Here is a 22,168-nt window from a genome sequence, read left to right on the forward strand (position 1 = left end):
GCAGGTGAGGGCCCCAGAGATGCAAAGTCAGAGAAGGAGCATTTACTGATGGGTGCGGAAGCACAGACACATTACAAAGAATCACATTTCTGGGTGCCCAGTTAACAAGCATTTCAAAGATTAGGACGACGTTGAGAGTTCCCCATGGGAACTCATCAGAAAGAAATGAGTGGCACAGGGAGGGCCACGCTACTGGAAACAAGTCCAGGAGGGGAGATGACAGCAGCAAGCCCTATCTGTTACAATGAAACACACCAGACAGGTTTATTGAAATTTAGCTACAAAATTCCAGTTATGAAGCTCACTCGTACTATGCAAGCCACACATGTCAAAAACATAAGGAAATATAAATAAATCTTTTTTTAAAAAATGATTTTTAATAATCAGGATACGATAGCCACTCAATTTTTAATGTCCAGAGATTTCCAAACACAGTAACTGGGCAGACTAAGAAGACATGGAGATCCCACTGTGCTGCAGGCTGCTGCAAGGTTGCTAATTCTGCAACCTTGGCAACTAATGACATTAAAAGAAAGACCATTCTTTGATGGAGAATCCATCTATCCAGTGTAGAGTGGTTGAGGTGTAGGGGGACTCCAACCTCTGTCCTGTAGAGGCCAGTAGTATCACCAAGTCATAATATTAAAACTCTATTTTGCCGAATACCCTGAAAGGCAGAACTGAAAAATATTGGTTTAATACGATTACAAGAAAATAAATACAACTGCCAGCTATGATTCCACCAAGAGTCAACGGTGATGCCATAGTTATTCCAATTTGATTCAAATGCACACCATGGCTAGAACTAGGTCAATCACACCGGTGCTTGTCTGATAGTGGGCTGTCCAATACAGCAGTCATGTACCACCTGTGGTTAAGAAGCCCTCAAACGTGGGTCTCCACAGTCAGGAATGGCATTAAGTGTAAAATGCACAGTGTTTTGAAGACTTCACATTAAAAATTAAATCTCTCAACATTTTTGTAGTAATTAAGCTGTCTGGGGTTTACTGCATGAAGTACACTTTAAGTCAATTTTATCTACTCGTTTTATGGTTTTTAAGTGTAGCCTCTAAGAAATTTTACATGTCATTTGTATCACAATCCCATTCAATGGCACTTGTCTAGAGATGACATAATTTAGTCTTGTTCCTTAACAGGATTGATCTTGAGTTTCCTGAGCCACAGAGAGGCCGTCCCAGGAGGTCCGCTCACAACTCCTTGTCATGGTGAAAAGGCTCCCGTGATTCCTTCGGCCGGTTACTTCTGTTCCAGTGCTTTATTCTGAGCACTTCCACCGGCTCTCTCCTGGTTGTTGACTTGTCTCCAGGCTGCTGCCCAGCCCTCTCCTGCACCTCTGCTTCTTTCTGACACTCCAGAACTTTCTTTGTGGGAGCCCGAGATGTAGGAACATCCATCATGCTTAGAAAATCAAAGGCTGGTAGAGGAGGGCTCCACTCCTGGGCGGATAAGACTGCTGGAAAAAAGAGACGACCAAGAGTTTTCGTGGTTAACAGAGATGAAATCACTGTATTTGTAGGAGGGCCTTCTCAGCCATCTCTGTTTGTGTTTGTGGTGAAGTAAGGACCTGACACCACTTACTAGGACTCACTTTCCAACACTGACAAATGCTTATCAAATTTCAATCTGTGTATCAAAGTAGACAAGCCACAACAAGAGGGGTGTTTACTATGATTAAAACTACGTACAGTTAAATTTAAGAGCCAGGCATGGTGGCGCACACCTTCAGTTCCAGCACTCTGGAGGCAGAGGCTGGTGGATCCAGGACAGCTAGGGCTATGCAGAAAAATCCTGTCTCCAAAAAAATTTTTTTTAATTTAAATAAGAAAAAAGTAATTTGCAAAGTTGAGCAGAAGAAAGCAGTCACTTATCAAGTAGTCACTTGAGGGTACAAGAGATGACTTGATGGTTAAGAGCTTGCTGATGACCTGGGTTCAGTTTCCGGTGCCCACACTGGGTGGCTTACTCAGGTTCCGGGGAACTCGACCCCTCTTCTAATTCCTGAGGGCTCTTGCATGCATACAGTGTACATATGTACACTCTCAGATGCACACACGTGCATGCATACACACACACACACACACACACACACACACACAGAGTAATAAATAAGAAACCATCTATACCTGTCACCTTGATTCAGTTGACTGCCCTTAAAACTGTAGATTAAACCCTTAAAACTACAGGCTTCACCCACTCTAGTCTTGTCCTCCTAAAAAGTATCCTGCTTTAATTTTACTTTATTGATCGATTGATCGATTGATTGATTGACAAGATGACTCATCATGTAGCCGTGGCTGGCCTGGAACTCATATCTAGACCAGGCTGACCTCAAGCTCACAGAGATCTCCTTGCCTCCCCTTCCCAAGTGCTGGGATTAAAGATGTGTGCTACCATTTCTGTTAAACTTTTTTTGATGTGTGTACACTTGTGTTCTGAAAAGTTTTACATCGACTTAACACAGGCTAAAGCAATCCTAGAGGAGGGGACCTCAGTTAAGAAAATGCCTCACACTGTCTGCTCTTCCAGGGGTCCTGAGTTCCACTCCCAGCAACCACATGGTGGCTCGCAACCACCTATAATGGGATCTGATGCCATCTTCTGGCCTTCAAGGCGTTTCCTTAATTAGTAGTCACCTCTCCGTTGCCTTGGCATCAGCCCTGGTTCCAGATCCTTGCCCTGCTTGAATTCCTGTTCTAACTTCCTTCAGTGATGGCCCATGATGTGTGAGTGCAAAAGACACCCTTTCCTCCCCATGTTGTTTGATCATATTTATCACAGCAAAAGAAACCCTAAGTGTGTACACACACGTGTGTGTGTGTGTGTGAGTGTGTGTGTGTGTGTGTGCACATGGAGGCCAGGCAAGCTAAGTCATGGGGTCTTCCTCTCTTACGGAGCTCACTGATGGAGCTGGCTCCACAGCAAGGCATGGCAGGTGACTGCTACCACTCACTCAAACTCTGCCTCATTCCTGGGCAGCCAAGTGAGCCATCTCCCTGGCTTCGAAAAGTAACTGCTTCTATGACTCATTCCAGAAAGAACTATTTTGGAATATATGTAACATTGTTACTCATACTCGGAATGCCTTCATCTTGAAGCATTTTCTGTTCCTGGGTCACTATCTTTTTCCACACATTTTATGAAAACAAGTCCATTTTTAAAGTTAATTATACACAAGTAATAATTTTAGCGTGTCATGGAGTCAACTGAACTATAAATACCCAATGATTAGATAACTTCTTTCGGATGAGGGTCATGCAGTGAATCTTCATATTATTTTAAAATGCTGGTCACGATATGTAGAGAATGACGGAGTTTGGAGAACTTATCCATAAATGGGATGCCATTATTAAACTCCTCCCCTCGATGCTCACTGACCTATGCAGAAGAGGAAGTGGACAGACCAGATAGACCATAAGAGCCAGCGAGATGGATGACTCCAAGGAAACTGTCTTCCAGACACAACAGGACAGACACACATACTACCTCAGAGACTGACAACATGCAGAGGCCTGCACGACTTCAAGCCGACAAAATCCCAGCACACAGAAGGGGACATGGACACAAAGTTCCATCCCTAATAAAGAAGCTATGTGGGACTGATCGTGCCTGGAGCGATCTTTTCGTCTCAGGTGTGACGTCAGTCAGTCACTGGGTTTATCAGCCTCCTCCCATGGCAGCCTCAAGTACCAGAGTCCTCGTTCAAAACAAAATGGACTCTGTGGGGGTTTTTTGTTTGTTTTTAGTGTCTTTTGTCTGACTGAGTTTCACTTTTCCATTTTGCTATTATTATTGTTCGTTGGTTTGTTCTTTTCAGAGAGAGAGAGAGAGAGAGAGAGAGAGAGAGAGAGAATGAGAATGAGAACATGAAGTTAGGTGTGCAGAGAGTTGGAAGGATCTGGCAGGACTTGAAGGAAAAAGTATGATCAAAAGATATGGTGTAAAATATTTAAAACAATAAAATACTAGTCATTAGAAGAAAAAGACTGATTCAAGTTAACATATCAGAAAAAATAGCTGACCAGAAAGTATACTAAAAAGCTTGGTTGGCCTAATTAAACTATTTCTTAAAGAAATAAACTATATAAATAGGCATAGGAAGTCAGCTTTTAAAAACAAGCTGTGATAGGAGGATTTGTGTATAAAGATGGTGCGATAGCTTTTCACTTTCCCAAAGTGGCAGGTTTTCAAACTATATATATTACAAGACTCGCATGTCTAAGGATACTGGCAAGGAAACTGAAGACTTACTGATGGGGTTTTCAAGTCCCGCTTGTGAATTTTTAAGCCACAACACAAGGCTTTGTTCCGTTAGAGGCTGGGATGAAGGAAATGCATATACTTGGCCACCCGAATGCAGATTCACCAAGAGCAGCTGAGGAAGAGTCGGCAGACGACCAAAATACGCCTTCAAGACGCCCCTCCCCACTGGAGTGTTCTTTCTGCAAGAAGGGATGATTGAGTGTGTTAATCGTGCCTTCTATGACAACAAAAAAAAGAAAAGAATCATTTATAGAGCAATAAGCTTCAATTACTAGGCTGCTGGAAAGCTTCTGAAAAGACTTCACCAAAACCGAGAGACCTACAACTATATTAGCAACCAGGCTCTTTGAAAGTGTCTGTGATACGGGGCAGTCTATCATGAAGGGAACAAAAGGCAGCCAGTGGCTTTGCATGAAAATCAACATGGGCTTGGCCCAATCAGAAGGTTCTCCTTCAGGTTTAGCTAAGTACCTCATCTCGTATCAGCCCCAAACTGGCATGCTATGTGAGTCTAACAGGATGCCTCCTGTTGCAAACGTTTCTTTCCCCTAAGATTTCCCCTTTCCTTGGGAAAGGAGTGTCATTTACACATTAAAGATTAAAACCATAACTGCATTCCTACAAGAAACTACACCTTAAAGAAGTCTAGCTTCCTGATGCAGTACACGTCACGTTATGTAAAGCATTACTTAGGTGCCCACAGTAGAAGTTACTGAGGTAAACTTTCCCTCAAGAGTGAGATGTAATGTTAATAAGACTACAACAAAAATGTGCATTGCCACATTATTCTTGCTTCTCAGTTAAGTTTTAACAAGCATGCCTTTTATCCTGGGTCTGAACAAGGGTCATGGGTGCACATGTGAACTGTGCTCACCGTCATTTAATGAAGTACCAGTGATTCATCTAGAAAACATACCAAAAACTCCCACAAAGGGACGCACTAAATGCTAGTCTCTAATGTGACTTTCAGCACACAAACAGGCTGCAGTTGGTAAATATCAGAGTGCTTACTTTCTTATTTGCCATTGTTCTCAATGGACACCAACTACTTTTTAAAATCAGGGAATACTGCCTACAGTGTTTACGATAAGAGGTCTAAAAAAGGCCATCTTTGAACTTATCTGAGGAAACTAGTTATAAAAATATCTTATAGGGGTTGGGGATTTAGCTCAGTGGTAGAGCGCTTGCCTAGGAAGCGCAAGGCCCTGGGTTCGGTCCCCAGCTCCGAAAAAAGAACAAAAAAAAAAAAAAAAAGAAAAGAAAAAAAAGAAAAATATCTTATTAGCTCCATGTTAACTCGGGGGTTATAGAATTTCATTTCCTAATGCAAATATAATAATTCTACTCCTTCAATAGCCCTTGAACTCATGAGTGCTGTGATTTTAGGCAGATCCCATACACAGCCTCCCTCCAGCCTACCTCTTAGAACAAAACAAAACCATACAACATATACTTACAGATTTAACCAGCAAGGGGTAAACAAATCCAACTGCTTCTGTCTCACCAGTGCCAGGACAATGTTCCTATACTGAGGATTTATGCTGCCATCACTAAACAAGATAAGTAACGGTCTCTGAAATCTTAAATATGTGGGAAGGTTTTCCACAGTGATCTCTGGCTATATAAAAAAAAAAAAAAAAAGCATCAAAATCCCTCAAATAAAAACTGGGCATGATACAGCATAAAGTAGAAACAATGCTCAAATCACTCATGCAATTTTAGTTTATAAAATGAAATTCACACATTTTCTTTCAGAGATCTGATCACAGTAAGTAAATCTTTAAAAATTCGTATTCGATCCTACATCACTGTAGTGACTTACAGTCAAAATTACTGACTTTAAGAACTGTGGTTGGTATCTCGATAATAATTCATGCTGGACTCTGGACCCACATGAGCCAGTACACACATGATAAACACTTCCTCTACTACGTTTTTTTTTTTTTTAATTTACTAGAAGTTAAAACATAAGCTAAATTTTGAAATTACAACCTTTTCCCCACTATCCCTGATTATCTTACTTTTTCCAAACATACGGATTTTTTGGATGTTTAAAACAATTAAAGATGTGCTAAACAAGCCCAAAAGCCATCCTTCCCTCTTCTGGGTTTAAAGCAACTGAAAGGAATGTAGTGAGGAGTAAGAAATCGAATTTTCTACCGTTCTTGTTCCTATTTACGCGGGTATCCGCAGTAGTGCAGTGCCCCCTGCAGGCACCTGGGAGCTAGAAACGCATCTCCTTCCAGATGGGAAATGTTCCCATCGGCTCGGTGGGAGGAGAATGCAAGCCCACCAGCTAGCTTCCGGTTCCACTGGGTCACTAGAAACCCTCATCAACAACTTGACTCTTTAAAATAATGCCAACGACCTTTACACAAGCTGGCATATGCCTTTCCCTTCCCTTTCTCGCTCACTCTTCCATTTCTTCATTCTCACAACCATCACCTTGGATTTTCCTACATCACAAGTTAAACCCTATGTCTGCTTCTTCAAATGCACTGGGCTGACCATCAGTTCTATCAACTGTCTATCTCTTATATGGGTGACATCCCCCTCCTAAACAATGACAGATCTCATGGAGCCCCAGAAACATGAGATGAAAGTGACTTCTGCTCAGCTCATGTACTAAGAATAAGAAGCCTGAAACTTCCTGCCCTCCAGGAATTCATGCATTAGAAGAGATATTCAGAGTGCTGTGATATTTGGACGCTGTTCATGTCTGACAGCTAAGGGAGCCAACCTGTCAAACAGACAAGGTGGGGGAACTGATAGTGTGAGTAAGTGTCGTCTTGATACAGTCCCTGAAGAGAGTAAGATCCTGACAGGCCAGGCCTGTACTCCAGCAGGGCTACAGATACTGAGAGCTGTCTTCAGAAAAGACAGAGAGCTGTTACGGCTACATGTGGGGCATCAACGAGCTGAAGGAAGACAGCCTGGGGAAGTAAAGGGGCAAGTGGAACTGCAAGACCAGGCGGTGTTCCAGCTCCTGGGAACCGCGGATTCTGTATCAGATTGGTGACTTGGACAGATCAGCCTGTTTGCAGGAGGATGACTAATAACATAGGGATGTGAGAAAACCAGTGTCAGTGACAGACAGTCTCCTCTCCCTTACAGTCAAGAAGGAAAGACCAAGCTGTCTGAAAGATGACAAATATCTACCAAGGGGAAACTGGTTAAACACGACATTAACACAAATGAATATGGAGGGATATTAAAAATAAGCATTTATATTTTTCTTCCATGAAAATATACTTAATATAAGAAGAGACAGGGGGAGAAAGAATGGGATGAGGAACTGTGGGAGGGCCAACCAGTAAAGGAGTAACAACTAAACTATAAAAAAAAGTAATAAAATAAGAAGAAACAGGGAATTATTTTTAGATTTTGGAGAAATATATTATCAAGTTTAAACCTGGAGAAGTTGTAGTTGAGTCTAAATTCCTTCTCGATTACTTTTGTATTATTTGAAAAAATATAAAGTTACTATTCTTTGTATATATTAAGGTAGCATTTCTTTAATAACATGTCTCTTAAAAATTACTGTAACAATGATTTAGGAAAACTACACCCTGGAAACATTAACTCAGTTACTTGATTAATTATAACCTGTTAATTTAGCAGGAGGGTTGGGGGGAGAGACTCAAGATAACGAAGAAACTTGTTTTGAAGTCTACCCTTTGTGTAGTCTTTCATGCAGTCTGCCCAGTGTATTAGCATTTAGGTCATTGTGACAAGGAACGAGACCCTAGTGTCCAGTCATAGCTTTAGAAGTATAAATGTGCAGTATCCTAGCTGATGAACTCAAGTAACCCAGACTGCACCCTGCTGTGCGTGTGACTCCACTAGAGGGCATTAGAAAGGGGGTCAGAGGGTGGTGCTGTAAAACTGTATAAATTGTAACAATAGCTAGCACTTGCTGAATGTTTTAAGGCCAGACACCATCTACAAAGTGGCACTCCTCTGACATTTACTCCCAGCAATGATTCTGCACCTTACACGTGGAAATCTTGGGAACAGCAAACACACTACAGAGCCATTGAGGACTAAGAAGAATTTGCAGCCAGGAAGTCTGACTGTCTAGACCATCTTTATTATAACAAGGTTCACCCTACGCTGGACACTTCAGTCCCAGGAAGCCAGTAAATTTTTAGCAGCGCACTAGAAAATGAATAACAAAATCAGACAAGTATTCAGCCACAAAACATGACACTCCAGAGCCTTCGAAAGCTGAATAATTATGTGCTAATATATACAATCCATCGGAATCTTATTCCAAATAACTTCCTTATTATATACAATATACTCACAAATGCTTCCAGTGGTGCATTTGCTAGTATCTGAACCATGTCTTGTACCGGGGTGGTGTCTAGTGGGACGCTCTCTATTCTACCTTCTTTGGGTCTGGCCAGTAGCAGGGCTGGAAGGGTTGTAGCATATTTATTTGACCTATGAAGAAATATACTATTAAAATTTATAACCATGATACATCAAGTCACCAAAAACATGAACAATCAGCCCAGCACCTCCCGGCGGGGGGCAACAGAAGCTAACTAGTGAGATGATATCCACTGCAATCTCTATTATGAGAGCTGAGGAAAGGTGGCCATGAATTCAAGGCCAACCCAAGCTATATACTGAGGTACTCTCTCAAACAACAGCAAAGAAACAGGTTAAAAGCCCTACTGCTAAGGAGAAATTTCCTTCAATTTCCAGACAAATTTCTATGTGAGGTTATCTGAGAAAGGTCAGGAGTAATGACAATCTGAAAGAAGACATAATCTAAAGCTGTCTTCTTTTCAATTTGCCCTCAAGAAAATGTCTAAATAGGACCTGGGACACAGTGGTCCACCTTTTTGGACTGCTCATTGCAGGCCTGAGTCAATGGCAAGTGTACAATCTGCTAGGTACTATAGTTAATGCCTTATCTATATTCATTTATCCATCGGAGCCCTTCTAAAAGTAGTCTTAGTAATCCTGTCTTACAGCTAAATGGGGTTCAAAGAACAAAGGCTGGCACCCACTGGAGTCCAATGATGTACTCTGGACAGCGTGTGGAAAATCCACCTGTGTTACTAAATCTCATGTAACCCGAATCCCCTAAATCAAGTGAAAAATGCTGTGTGAACTGTCAGTAAAAGTAGGTGGTGTGGAGAACTTAACTTACGCCAGAACCAAGTACAGACACTATGATACCATAAAGACTGGTATAGAGCCCAGATAACCAGAGGAGGTACCAAGCTGATACGCTAGCTGCTTATAATCCAAACACTTTGAAAAGAGTATTGTCCAAGCTCTTTAGATCTTAAATGCAAATTAACAGCAGACAATAAGAAGTGTTCAAAATGAAAAAAAAATTGAGTTTAAAATAAAAGAATTAGTAACATTGTAGCCAGAAAAACCAAAGCACAAACTGCTGGGGTTGGTCTTGTGCTGTGTTTTCAGATGCTGAGTTCTGTACCCCAAGATCAGGTTGCAGTCTAAACATGGACACTTTATTGACCAATGTGCTGTAAAAAATGTTCCCCAATAATCTCTGATTGGCAAGTAAAATGCTGGTGCCTAGGCTAGGGCAGAGAAGAGAGGAAGGTGGACTTTTGGATTAAGTGGGTAGTCTCTGGAGGGACCAAAGAGAGAAAAGACAAATGGAGGAGGAGGAGGAGGAGGTCGCTATGAGGCAGGATGTAGCCTGAGAAGCTCGCTTTTGGGGACACACAAGGAACAGAGCAAGGCTCAGTTACCAAGCAGCACAGGGTCTGTGGCTGGAATATAGGTTAGAATAGTTCAGAATCTGCCCAGTTTGGCTTGCAGCTTAATAAAAAATATCAGGTTTCTGTGTCTTTTGATAGGGAGCTAAACAGGCTAAAGTGGACATAGAAATGCTTTGCAGATATCTGGGAGTAAAAAGGGGGTTGTAGTAACACCCCACACACAAAATATCTCCTCTACTGTAAGTCTACACACACACACACACACACACACACACACACACACAATTGTTCATGGTGAATGTGATGTGTTGATACAGATCTCCAAATGTGTAGTCCACCCCTTTATTCACAGCAACTAGAGTATACTGGTAACCCACCACAACCCCATCTTCCAGTGGTAGAACAATGGAAGTTTTAATATTATATATACTTCTCCAGTGGCAAATAGAAACAAGACTCAAGAAGTAAAATTCTCAACACTATAAAAACTCCAAGGAAAACCCAAAGCACAAGTAACAGGATCCAAAGACTACAACTGATGTAGGAGCAGAAGTAAGTCTGACCACTTTTGTAGGTGCCCTCAAAATAAGTGTGAGTCCAAGACCTCTCCTGGGGTCGCTGCAGGAGGAGTATTTAAAGAATCTAGCAGCATGGCACTTCTCAGACCTCTCCATGGAAGAAAATTAAAACTCTAGAGTACTGGGGTGGATGGGTACACATGGGAGTGGAGGGGGGAGGAAAATGGCAGACCAGAGTACGTGTGTAGGAAACCCCAGACACTCTGCGAGTTGGTTGAGAAGTATCCTGCGGTTCTGCTAAATCTCCCATCAATGGTGGGAAGACAAGCCATACATTACACCACATCATTTCACGTGCCCCAGAGTTAGAAGAGCAGTAAACGTACAGTATCCAAGCGTCATCTTCAGAATAAACTCCTGTGAGGACAGAGCCTCTCAGCTGCTTCCCTGCTTTCTGGAAACACTCTTTCGCTGCAGAGACAGAGAGGAGAGAAGCTCGTGAGACGTCACGTGTGCTGGGCAGCTGAGACAGACTTCCCAGATGGCAGACTCTATACCTTTAAACTTCAAAGGCTGGTGCTTCAGTGCACACACGTAACCGCTAAAATGAATGCTTCGTGGCACACCTAAGGAGGTGTCTACTGACCGGATACAACTGTGGTTCCCTAAACAAATGTTCTCTTAATGTGGTGTTTTTAAGATTTCTAGAACTCAGGAGCTGGGGAGATGGCTCAGCGGTTAAAAGCATTGGCTGCTCTTCCAAAAGACTGGAGTTCAATCCCCAGTACCCACAAGGTAGCTCAAAACTGTCTGCGGCTCCAGTTCCACCTGACTCCTCACATGGACATACAAACAGAACACCAAAGCACATGAAATGAAAATAATTTAAAAAAATATATAGCACTCTAATCATATAGAATGACCAAATAAATATTTTTTTCATTTGCCTGCTAAAGCAAGGGAAACAGACACAGCTGTCTTCTTACATTCTGCCTGAAGAGAGGGGTGAGTATGAAATGATCGGAGTGTAAAATCACCAGAGTATGAAAATGCTTACAGCAACGAACTGAAAAGAAGGCAGGACTTGTACAGAGTTACTTAGCAGGGGCGGAGCTTTTCAGGGCCGAGGTTTCCAGGGTGGGGATCAGTTTGGATTCCAAGTCCTGAGCTTGAGGCTCTCAGGGATTCCTGCTTACGGACTGGTGGCTTGATTCGGCCCCCTTTTTCCTGCATCAGTCAGGATGGACTCCCAACTGCAGGCAGCCCTGGCTGAGGTCCCACTGTGAGGAGTTACTTGGGGAGGCTGGAGAGGAGGTAGCGCTGGTGGCTTAGACAGCTCCTGTAGTGGAGCCTCACCTAGCAGGGGTGCCGGCTGTCCCTGCAGCAGCCCAGCAGGGACGCACTGTGACCTGGGAGTGTAAGCTGAATAAGCCCCCTCCTCTCCTGAACTGCTCTGGGTTGGACTTTGCGTCTCAGCACTAGAATGAAACTAGAACAATTACTAAACCAAGTTTTAGTTTTATAATGAGGGAAGATAACTGGAATACAGTGACCAAGCCTTAATGTCATTAATGTTTAGCTACCTTAAACTATTCACTAACCAAGCACTAAAACCCCACTTAAAAATGAGTAGCAAATATAGTTTGCAGTTACACAATTAACACAATTTACCAAAATCGCAGTTATGCTACCGGAAGTCTATTCCCATTTAACGAGTTCAAAACCCACACAGAGACTCAAGTATTTTCTTCATCTACAGAAGGAAAAAAGTACAGGCATTATCTGTAGACAAATTTTATTTATATATTTATATATATGTATTTATATATATTATCCAATCAAACTATCCAGCCATAATATTTATGAATAATACTAATCATTAAATGAGGAAAATATACCTATAAGTGGAATAAAAGTAAGATATTAAGTCAGATATGCTGTTCTTTCCCAAATGCATTAAAATAAACACAAAAATATGGAACCTTTAGGTATGTAAAAAGGGATGGAAAGAATGACATCTAATTTGACATTATATTTGTGATGATTATCCTAATTCACTAGATTTTTTCTTCTAGGTTTTTTTTTTCTTCAAGACAGCGTATTTCTACATAGCTTTAGCTGTTCTGGAACTCTTTGTAGACCAGGCTGGCCTTGAACTCACAGAGACCACCTGCCTCTGCCTCCCAGGCATTGGAATTAAATGTGTGCAACCTCCTGGCCAATAGACCAGATTTTAAAAGCCTGTAGGTTGTGAACGCTTTGGGGGTCAAATGACCCTTTCACAGGGGTCACCTAAGATCATAAGAAATATCAGATATTTTACATTACGACTTACTACAATAGGAAAATTACAGTTATGAAGTAGCAATGAAAATAATTTAATGATTGGGCATCACCACAACATGAGGAACTGTATTAAAGGGTCCCAGCATTAGGAAGGTTGAGAACCACTGTCCTAAGGTGTTAGTGGACATACTTCTGGGTGTAAAGTTGTGTGAACAAGTGTGTCTCTCCATCCACATCTCTTTCTTGCGACTTGTCATGGGCTCTTTTCCTTCTGTTAGTTTCTGTTTTATCTTATATTTTATTTTATTATTATCCCTCAGATGCCAGTTTGTTTTCTAATGGGAGACAGATAAAGGGTGGACCCATATAGGAGAGGAGGTGGAGAGGAACCAGGAGGAGTAGAGGGAAGGGAAACTATTATCAGGATATGCTGTATGGGGAAAAACATCTACTTTCAATTTCAAAAAGTAAAATTCAAAAACAAGAAACAAAAAGTGGGTGACCCCCGCCGAGCACGGACATACATCTCTGCCTCCTGGCCTGCCAACATGTGAGGAGTGCCCTCCCTGCCACACCTTCCCTGCCAGGCCAGACTAGACTCCCAAATTGAGTAAAAACAGGTCTCCTTCTTTAAGTTGCTTCTTATCAGGTAACTATTCACAGCAGCAATAAAATAAAATAAACTCTGAGTGATGGTATCATAGGGTTTTTTTCTTCAAATTTCTCTCTATATTTAAATTTCTCTTCAAGAAGAATGTTTTAAACAATTATTAAGCAATAAGTGTTTAAACCATGCAATTTAAAAGCTTGGGCTAGGAAGATGGCTCTGTGGGTAAAATACTTAATGTAAAAACATAATGAACTGGAGTTTGATTCCCAGAAAACTCATTAAAAAAAAACAATGCTGGGCAGTGTGTGTCACAATCAGAGCACTGTGAGGTGGGATCAGGAGGATTCCCAGGGCTGACTGACCAGCCAGTCCTGCCGATTTGTGAGCTCTGGGAATACTAAGAGACTCTGCCTCAAAAAATAAGGTGGACAGCTCAGAAGACAACACAAAATGTCAACCTCTGGCCTCTACAAATGTACTCACAGGCAACCGGCTGTTCATGTGTGCGCATGCATATACATGCCCGCCCACATGCACGCATGCAGCAAACATGACATAAAAAAGGGAGAGTTCACCTCCACTTACCTGACGTCATGGCTGGAGTAAAGAGTCCCAGTACTGACACACTGGAGAAGCTGAACAGGTCTTTATATAATTCCCCACGTAGGTATTTTTCTGCTTCCTGGATGGATGCTATGTTCACTGGAGAGGAGATCTTGTTTCTGGATAAATACATAACTATGCTCAAAATTAACTCTTAAAGATGTTTTACAGTAGGGTTGGGGATTTAGCTCAGTGGTAGAGCGCTTGCCTAGGAAGCGCAAGGCCCTGGGTTCGGTCCCCAGCTCCGAAAAAAAAAAAAGAAAAGAAAAAAAAAAGATGTTTTACAGTTTGTAAAACAAACAAAACAAAACACAGAACCTAGCAAACAGGAGATTACATAGACTGCTGGACAAAAGTATTCTTTTCAAAAAAACCTGACTCATTAAATCAAAGTGACAGAACATTCGGCAAGCTTCGTTCTCAGTGTTCACTCTGACCTCGGCTCTCATATCCTGGACCCCGTAAGAGCATGTCAACACGGTATGGAGTCAGAACTCCGGCCTCCAACTTAGAAACCTTAGAGTGAAGTAGAATACTTACAACTGGATAAACGTCAGGAGATCTTTACTTCCCAACATACCGGCGTAAGACACCGGGCTCTCGCCTTCCTTATACAACTTTACCATGGGAAACGCAGTGACATTTTGCTTCGTACATACATCGGACCAATCCGCACAATTTATTCTAGTGAGAAGGATGGTGGACCTGCCTGAATGAGAGGGAAATGCACGTTTTATAAACACTGATGCAGACTGCTCATTGCATTCAGTACTGGGTAATCATTTTAAGTGTGTGCCCAGCGTGCCATACTCCTGCAGAACTCTCTTCCCCTGATCTCTGTGAGGCTTTCCCTTGATAGTGTTTTCCTGTCTCTAGAGCTTCTCCCTTTTGGACCCTTCTGTAGGTTCTTCTCTTAGTGGAGTTGGGACCTTCTTAAACCTGGGTTTAAACTGCTTTTCCTCCTGCTTTACAGTCTCTTTTTCAACTACGAACAATCCAACACAGCCTACACTTGTGTCTCTGGCCTCAACTTCTGCGTGAAGTTCCGGACCCAGCTATCTTTACTGATGTCTCTGTCACCCTGTGAGCAAACACATCCTAAAACTCTACATGTCTGAAACCAAATACGGCTTCCAGTCTGTGTAGTGGTGAAAGAGGCCGCTCGTGTGCAGCTAAGAAAACAGAGTGACGCTTTTCTCGCCTCTCTGAACTAAGTCTACTCAGTCACCGTCTTTTCAATTTCCTGTTCTTTCTCTCATTTACATGGTCCAGTTATTTTCTATTTACACTTATTGCCCTCATTCTTCTTGCTGGATAACTATGATAGGTTTCTACTTCACTTCCCAGGTCCGGTGTCTCTAAACTCTAGCTAGAGATAACCATTTTCAAAATCAAACCTGTTCTGGTACAGCAAACCCCTCCTCACCCATCCCCAACCCTGTTTCGCCACGAGCCCATGCCCACCAAGTTTTGTAGGGATAGTATCAACATGACACCATTTCATGGACACCTTGCCTGGAACCCCATCTACACCAGTCCCTCTGCTACATGCCGTGACAGAACTACACTACTCAGTTCCTCATCACACTTTATAGCTATGTGTTTATCTGATGAATGTCTCATGGAGAAAACTCCTTGGGAGAAGGGGCTGTGCCTGTACACATCACCAGCAAAGCATGGTGGGCCTCATCTGGGGCCTCAGTTATCATCCCCATCTAAACACAATAATCTCTTTTCATCCCAGGAAAATGCATAGGACATAAAGCACACATCCGTACTTGCTCAGCAACGAACATGTAAAGTTCTCCAAAATATACAGACCACTGGGTGGAAACAGATTTTAAAAATCAACTAACACGGGGCTGGGGATTTAGCTCAGTGGTAGAGCGCTTACCTAGGAAGCGCAAGGCCCTGGGTTCGATCCCCAGCTCCGAAAAAAAGAACCAAAAAAAAAAAAAAAAATCAACTAACACAAGCACCACATAACTAAGCTATGAAAAAAGAAATCCGTCCTAATAAAACATAAGAGTCAATATATTAGATTAAGATTGAATAGAAATATGTGGCAGTAGGGTAGGGTAACTTGAGGTAGCCACTAGAAAGTCCTAGACGCTAGGGAAGCGAGAGACTCCCAGGACCCAATGGGAATGACTTTAGCCGAAATATGCAACAAAGGGGAGATACAACCTGTAGAGACCGTATCCAGGGGTTAGGCATGGCCCACAGTTGAGGGATAGAGCCACACACCCATCTCAAAATTGTTAATCCAGAAATGTTCCTGTCCAAAGGAAAGACAGGGACAAAAAATGGAGCAGAGACTTAAGGAAAGGCCATCCAGAGACCGCCCCACCTGGGGATCCATCCACTCTGCAGACACAAAACCCCTAGAATACTGCTGATACCAAGAAGCACTTGCTGACAGGAGCCTGGTATGGCTGTTCACTGAGAGGTTCTACCAGCACCTGACCAATACAGATGTAGATACTCACAGCCAACCATTGGATGGAGCCTGGGGAACCCAATGGAAGAGCAAGGAGCTGAAGGGGATTGCATCCCCATAGGAAGACCAACAATATCAAGTAACTGGACCCCTCAGAGCTCCCAGGGACTAAACCACCAACCAAAGAGTGCACATAAGGGATCCATATGTAGTAGAGGATGGCCTTATCTGACATCAATGGCACGGGAGGCCCTTGGTCCTGTGGAAACTTGATTCCCCAGCATAGGGGGATGCTAGAGGGGTGAGGCAGGAGTGGGTGAGTGGGTGGAGGAGCACCCTCATAGAAGCAAGGGGATGGGGGAAGGGAGTTGGGGAGGGGCAACCAGAAAGAGAAATAGCATTTGAAATGTAAACGAATAAAATGATTAATAAAAGGAAAGGAATCTCTATCAGCATGTGAGTGACTCCTAAACTGTGCCCTCAAATTGAAAAGTCTGATTTTTCTTTTAAATAAAAAAAGAACACTGTTACATGTTAAGTTATAAGACTTCTTATACTGAAGGAATGAGTAAAAGAAAGTGGACTCACTACTGATTTATATTTCAGCCAACAGTCTAATATGCTGACATGCCTAGAGTACCACATCCCATAAATTTCAACAACACATTAACTTCAAATGGAACCTCTAATCTGAAGGTGGGCATTCTTTGATATGACTACATTAAGTATTAAAAAAAAAAAAAATCTGACATTTGCTGCCACCTTGTGGTTGAGGAAAAATACTCATAATCTTGGAACAAAAAAAATAATGGCTTTTGTTAAGGAGCCAACATCAAAGGCAGAATATAGGATTAATGTGCAAAGTATTATACTATTTTAAACTTAAAGTTCTATAGTCCACGTTGAGCGTCCTTTGGGTAATACGTACGTTTGGGAAGAGGATGGCCAGCTATGTGGTTATATAATAATTTATGGGCTGCTGACGATGGTTTGGCTGGCTGGTTTGAAGACTTGAAAACTGGTAAGACAGATGTTTGGGGAAGAGGCATCTGGATAGGTCTCACCAAAGCGGCAAAGGATCAAAGACACTTGTGCCCCATGGAGACGCTCATCAAAGGCCCAGGAGTTTAATCAGGTAGACAGGATTACTCTATGGAGAGGCGACCTCTTTGCCTGGCCGTCCCAGTGGACCCATGTTGTAGAGATGGAGGTTACACATGGGATCAACAACATGGACTTCCATTCGCCAAAGCTGGCCTGGCTACAACTGCTGCTGAATACCAGATCTGCAGAAAGCAGAGACTACCACTGCAGCCCCCTAGATGGCGGCGTTGCCCCTGGTGACCAGCTAGCAACCTGGTAGCGACTGCACTGGATCACGGAGGAGATGGCAACACATAATTCTTAACCAAACAGATACTTTGGCTATGGGCTCCTGCATGTAATGCTTCTGACAAAACTAGTATCCATGGCCTCAGAGAAGGCCTTATCCACCATCGAGATTCTCCATCTTTAGACGCATAGAAGGCCTTACTATCGCGATATTCCGTGCAAGGGCTCAAAGGCTTTATCCACCATCGTGATATCCTGCACGGTACTTTGAACTAGGAATTCATTACACAGTAAAAGAAATGCAGCAACGGGCTCACGCCCACAGAATTCACTGGTCTTAGCACGCATCCCATCTACCAGGCTTGGTAGAAAAGCAGAATATCCTTTCAAAGACAAAGTTGTAGTGCCAACAAGGTGACACTAGACTGAAGAGCTGGAGCAGAGTTCTCCAGAAAGCTGCATTTGCTCTGAATCAGCGCTCAATACATGGTACCATTTCTCCTACAGGCAAGACTCAGGCATCCAGAAGCAAATGGGAAGGGAATGGTGCCGCTCACCACCCCGAGCAGTCCACCAGAAAATCTGACTTCCTGTTCCCGTGACTTTGCTCTGCTGCCCTAGAAATTCTGGTTCCAGATAGATGGGAGAACTGTTTCTGCCAGGAGCCATAACCAACATTCCACAGATGTAGAAGTTATGACCCCTCATTCCCTTGAGTCAGCATACTAAGAAAGAAATGACTGTATTACGAAGAATGACTGATCCAGACTGTCTAGAGGAAATCAGGCTGCTTCTCCACAATGACGACAAGGAAGCACACGTGTGGAGTACAGCAGATCCTTCTGTGTGCGCCTCTTGGTTAACACCATGCCCTGGGATGAAGGTCAATGGGAAACTACAGCCCAATCCAGACAGGATGAGAAACGGCCCAGACACTTCAAGAATAAAAGTGTAGCTCACCCCTCTAGGTAAAGAACAAAGACCTGCTGAGACACTTGTTGAGGTGGAAGAAATACAGAATGAGGGTAGTGGAGTTAGTTACAAACACTGGCCAAGGCCTTCTGGACAGTTACAGAAGTGTGGGTGCTGTTGTGAAGGTTTCTGACTTGTCTTGTTAAGAACATGCTTGTGCATCTATACACACATTAAACAGATATTTGTGTTGTCTTCCCTCTATCTCTGCATCGTATACATTTACTGAGGTAACATCTGTAATTAAGTGTTATAAATCTATATCATCAATTACGTGCTGTAAATCTATAGTATAAAAACTATGGCTGGAGAGAGATGCCTCAGTTTTTAAGAGCACTGACTGCTCTTCCAGAGGTCCTGAGTTCAACCGCATGGTGGCTCACAACCATCTGTAATGAGATTTGATGCCCTCTTCTGGTGTGTCTGAAGACAGCCACAGTGTACTTATATACATAAAATAAATAAATTAAAAAAAAAAAAACTATGGGACACGAAAAGACTAGGTGTTCCTTGAGATTTTTTTTTTCACCGAATCTCAGGGGAAACAGTATATTGGTGGTTGTGAGACAGTCACATTACAACAGACACAATTATAACTTGATACTGTTTTCACCTGGAAATTAAACATGATGTACAGTGACATGGCTGGATGTCAGGCTAACAAGGGGTGGACTTGTGACGGTTATTCTTTTTGTCAACTTGACTGGAATTGACTGAAAGGTTAATGTAGGATGTCATATGGCTGAGGGCGGGTACAGGATAGAACGAGTCCTGTCATTGGACAAGAAGGAAAGATGGGCGGGAGAAAAGTTTGAGGGAGGAGGAGGAAGAGACTGGAAGGGACCAGAAGGCAGAGAAGCCGCTGAGAGAACATGGAGGCTGACGTTAAGATTCCACTCTGTGTATTTACAGGTTGTTATGAATGTTCTTAAGAGATGGATGTGTACAGGGCTTTGTATGTTTAGGTGGGCAATTACATCTTATCAATTGGATCAGAAGTTATTGTGTTGTGTGTTCTTTCATGTGGTGATTTAAGTTTAAGAGACAATGGACTGCCACAGTGCTGGATCCAGTGGGGGAAAAGACAGAATTTTATTTTATTATAATTTTACAACAGGTAAACGACTGGGCACCCCTACAAAGGATTTCCTTGATCAAGTTATGTGAAGTAAAAACATGCATCCTGAATGTAAGTAGCACCTTACTATGGCAGCCAGAAAAAGGAAGCCCTGAGGGAATTTTGCCTCACTGCTGCCATGTCCTACTGGTGAGTTGAGTCTCCCTGTCTATCTGCTCAGCTGCTGCTGCTTCTACTGCTGATATAATTTTTTTTTTTTGCTGATATCAGAGCCTTAACTTCTTTAAGCTTCCAATACAGACTGAAGATTGATGGTTCTGCAAAAATCCTTCAGACTTCCAGAATCACTGGAATTGTAGGGGACTGGGCAGCTCCTGGGCTCTAGGGCTCTCCATGTAGAAACAGCCACTGCTGCATTACCCAACCATATTGTGTAAGCCAAACTAACGAATCCTTTTAATATATTCATTCTACTGGTTCTGTTCCTCTAGAGATTCCTGATATACCAAAAATATTAAGTGTAAAATGCTCCAGAATCTGAATGTTGATGGGTGTTCACATAACACCACAAGTAGAAGATTCTACAGACCAGTGTGACAAACTATAGTCAGAAAAATACTGGGTACAATTACACTGATGCTATGTTTACAGGATGTAGGTGAACCATAAATAAATTTCATGTTTAGACCTTAGTCTCATCCCCAAGATACCTCATTATGTCACTGTATGGTTTTTGTATCATATTGAAATAAATTAAATAATTTATTTCCAAATTAAATAGATCCAAACTACTTCTGCTCTTCGGTTTTTCAGGTATGGAATATTTAACCTGTATAGCAATCAACACAGACACAAAAATTACGATGCTATTGATATTATTGCACTGGTTGGTTTTTATCAACTTGACATAAATGTCTCTGCTTTCAAATCCAATCCTCCTGTCTCATCCCCAGCTCTGTAGCTGATCACGTACAATCACCTATGTACATGATGGCCTTCCCTTCCTCTCTGCCCCCATCTACAGAGGCCCATACACATCTTCTCCTGTAGCCTTCCCTGACCACCCACCCCTTGTCTCAGGCAGCAATGCCCTCAGACATTCCTTGGGGACCCGCCCACCATGCTGACCAGGGGAGCTGGTTGGCCATTTTCAGGTCTTTATCCTTACTCCTCCTAAGCCCACCCCCTAGTCTGATCCCCAGCTCAGTAGCAGATTACCTGTTGTGGCCTCTCCTCACTCTCTACTACCAATCCCAGGGGAATAAGCATATACTGGTGGAACAGCCCGCTCTCCTCTCTCCGTGGATTCCATCAACCCTACTTCCAACTCATGTCCATGCCTGAGCATCAGCTCCAAATACCAAAATCACATTCTATGTGGAACACCCAGCAGTCACCCCTGGCAGGTTCTCAGCATCACCGACCAGGCAATCCACTTGTAAATACCAGGCAGGGCAACAGAAACCAATGAACAGAATGTCAACACAACAAAGACCCAACATCAGGACCCAGATGCCTAGATATCGGCATTAAAAAGTCATCAACAACCAAGACAAATGTCACCACTAAAGCCCAGCAACTCTACCACAGCAGGCCCTAAAACACGCAACATAGCTGAAGAAGTAGTCGATGACCTCAATACAGCCTTTATAAAAATGGTAGACGTCCTTAAAGAGGGAATTAATAAATCCACTAAAGAAATCTATGAAGACAAATAAACAGTGGAGGGAAATTAAGCAGTTCAAGACTTGAAAGTGGAAATAGATCAATAGAGAACACACACATTCAGAAAAATCTAGAAATGAGAAATCCAGAAACTGGAAAAGGAATCTCGGAGGGTAAGCTGCACCAACAGAGAACAAGAGATGCAAGAGTTCAAGCACGGAAGACAAGATAAATGGCTACCTCAGTCAAAGTGAATGGTAGTATTAAAAAAAAACCTCAAGGCACAAAACATCCAGAAAACCTGGGACGCTATAAATGGACTAAATCTGTAAGTGACAAAAAACAGAGGAAGGAAAAGAAACACAGGTCAAAGGCACAGAAAATATTTTCAACAAACTAATAGAAGAAAATTTCCCTAAAGAAGGAAGTGCCTATCAAGGTACAGGAAACATACAGAACACCAAAAATAGACTGGAACAGAAAGGATAGTTTGCATGACACATAATAATGAAAACAATAAAAGTACAGAAGAAAGAATATTAGAAGTTACAAGGGGGAAAGGCCAAATAACATATAAAGGCAGACATATTACAATGAGGCCTGACTACTCAATGCAGTCTATCCAGAAGGACCTGGACAGATACTCTAAAAAGTCTAAGAAACCACAGATACCAG

General features: G+C 42.4%; 2 protein-coding genes across 7 annotated transcripts in view; one reads left to right on the top strand and one right to left on the bottom strand.

The window, feature by feature from the left end:
* Positions 1 to 22,168, top strand: part of Rps10l6 (ribosomal protein S10-like 6) — a 489,065-nt gene that overhangs the window by 43,156 nt on the left and 423,741 nt on the right. The window lies entirely within an intron of this gene.
* The window catches only part of Txndc16 (thioredoxin domain containing 16), a 74,121-nt gene continuing 52,310 nt past the window's right edge, over positions 358 to 22,168 (bottom strand). For 3 of the 6 annotated variants that reach the window (XM_039093784.2, NM_001427814.1, XM_039093786.2), the window contains 7 exons: positions 14,547 to 14,715; positions 13,989 to 14,125; positions 10,894 to 10,978; positions 8,589 to 8,727; positions 5,739 to 5,899; positions 4,270 to 4,460; positions 358 to 1,474 (listed from right to left, as the gene is read on the bottom strand). In XM_039093784.2, the coding sequence (XP_038949712.1) occupies positions 1,209 to 1,474; positions 4,270 to 4,460; positions 5,739 to 5,899; positions 8,589 to 8,727; positions 10,894 to 10,978; positions 13,989 to 14,125; positions 14,547 to 14,715 (1,148 nt within the window). In that variant the 3' untranslated portion in view covers positions 358 to 1,208. Of the gene's footprint in view, positions 1,475 to 1,507; positions 3,397 to 4,269; positions 4,461 to 5,738; positions 5,900 to 8,588; positions 8,728 to 10,893; positions 10,979 to 13,988; positions 14,126 to 14,546; positions 14,716 to 22,168 lie in introns of those variants that run through there. The other 3 variants (XM_063274391.1, XM_039093785.2, XM_063274392.1) reach the window with 2 other exon arrangements.

Source organism: Rattus norvegicus, chromosome 15, assembly GCF_036323735.1.
Source record: "Rattus norvegicus strain BN/NHsdMcwi chromosome 15, GRCr8, whole genome shotgun sequence".
NCBI classification, from domain to species: Eukaryota; Metazoa; Chordata; class Mammalia; order Rodentia; family Muridae; genus Rattus; species Rattus norvegicus.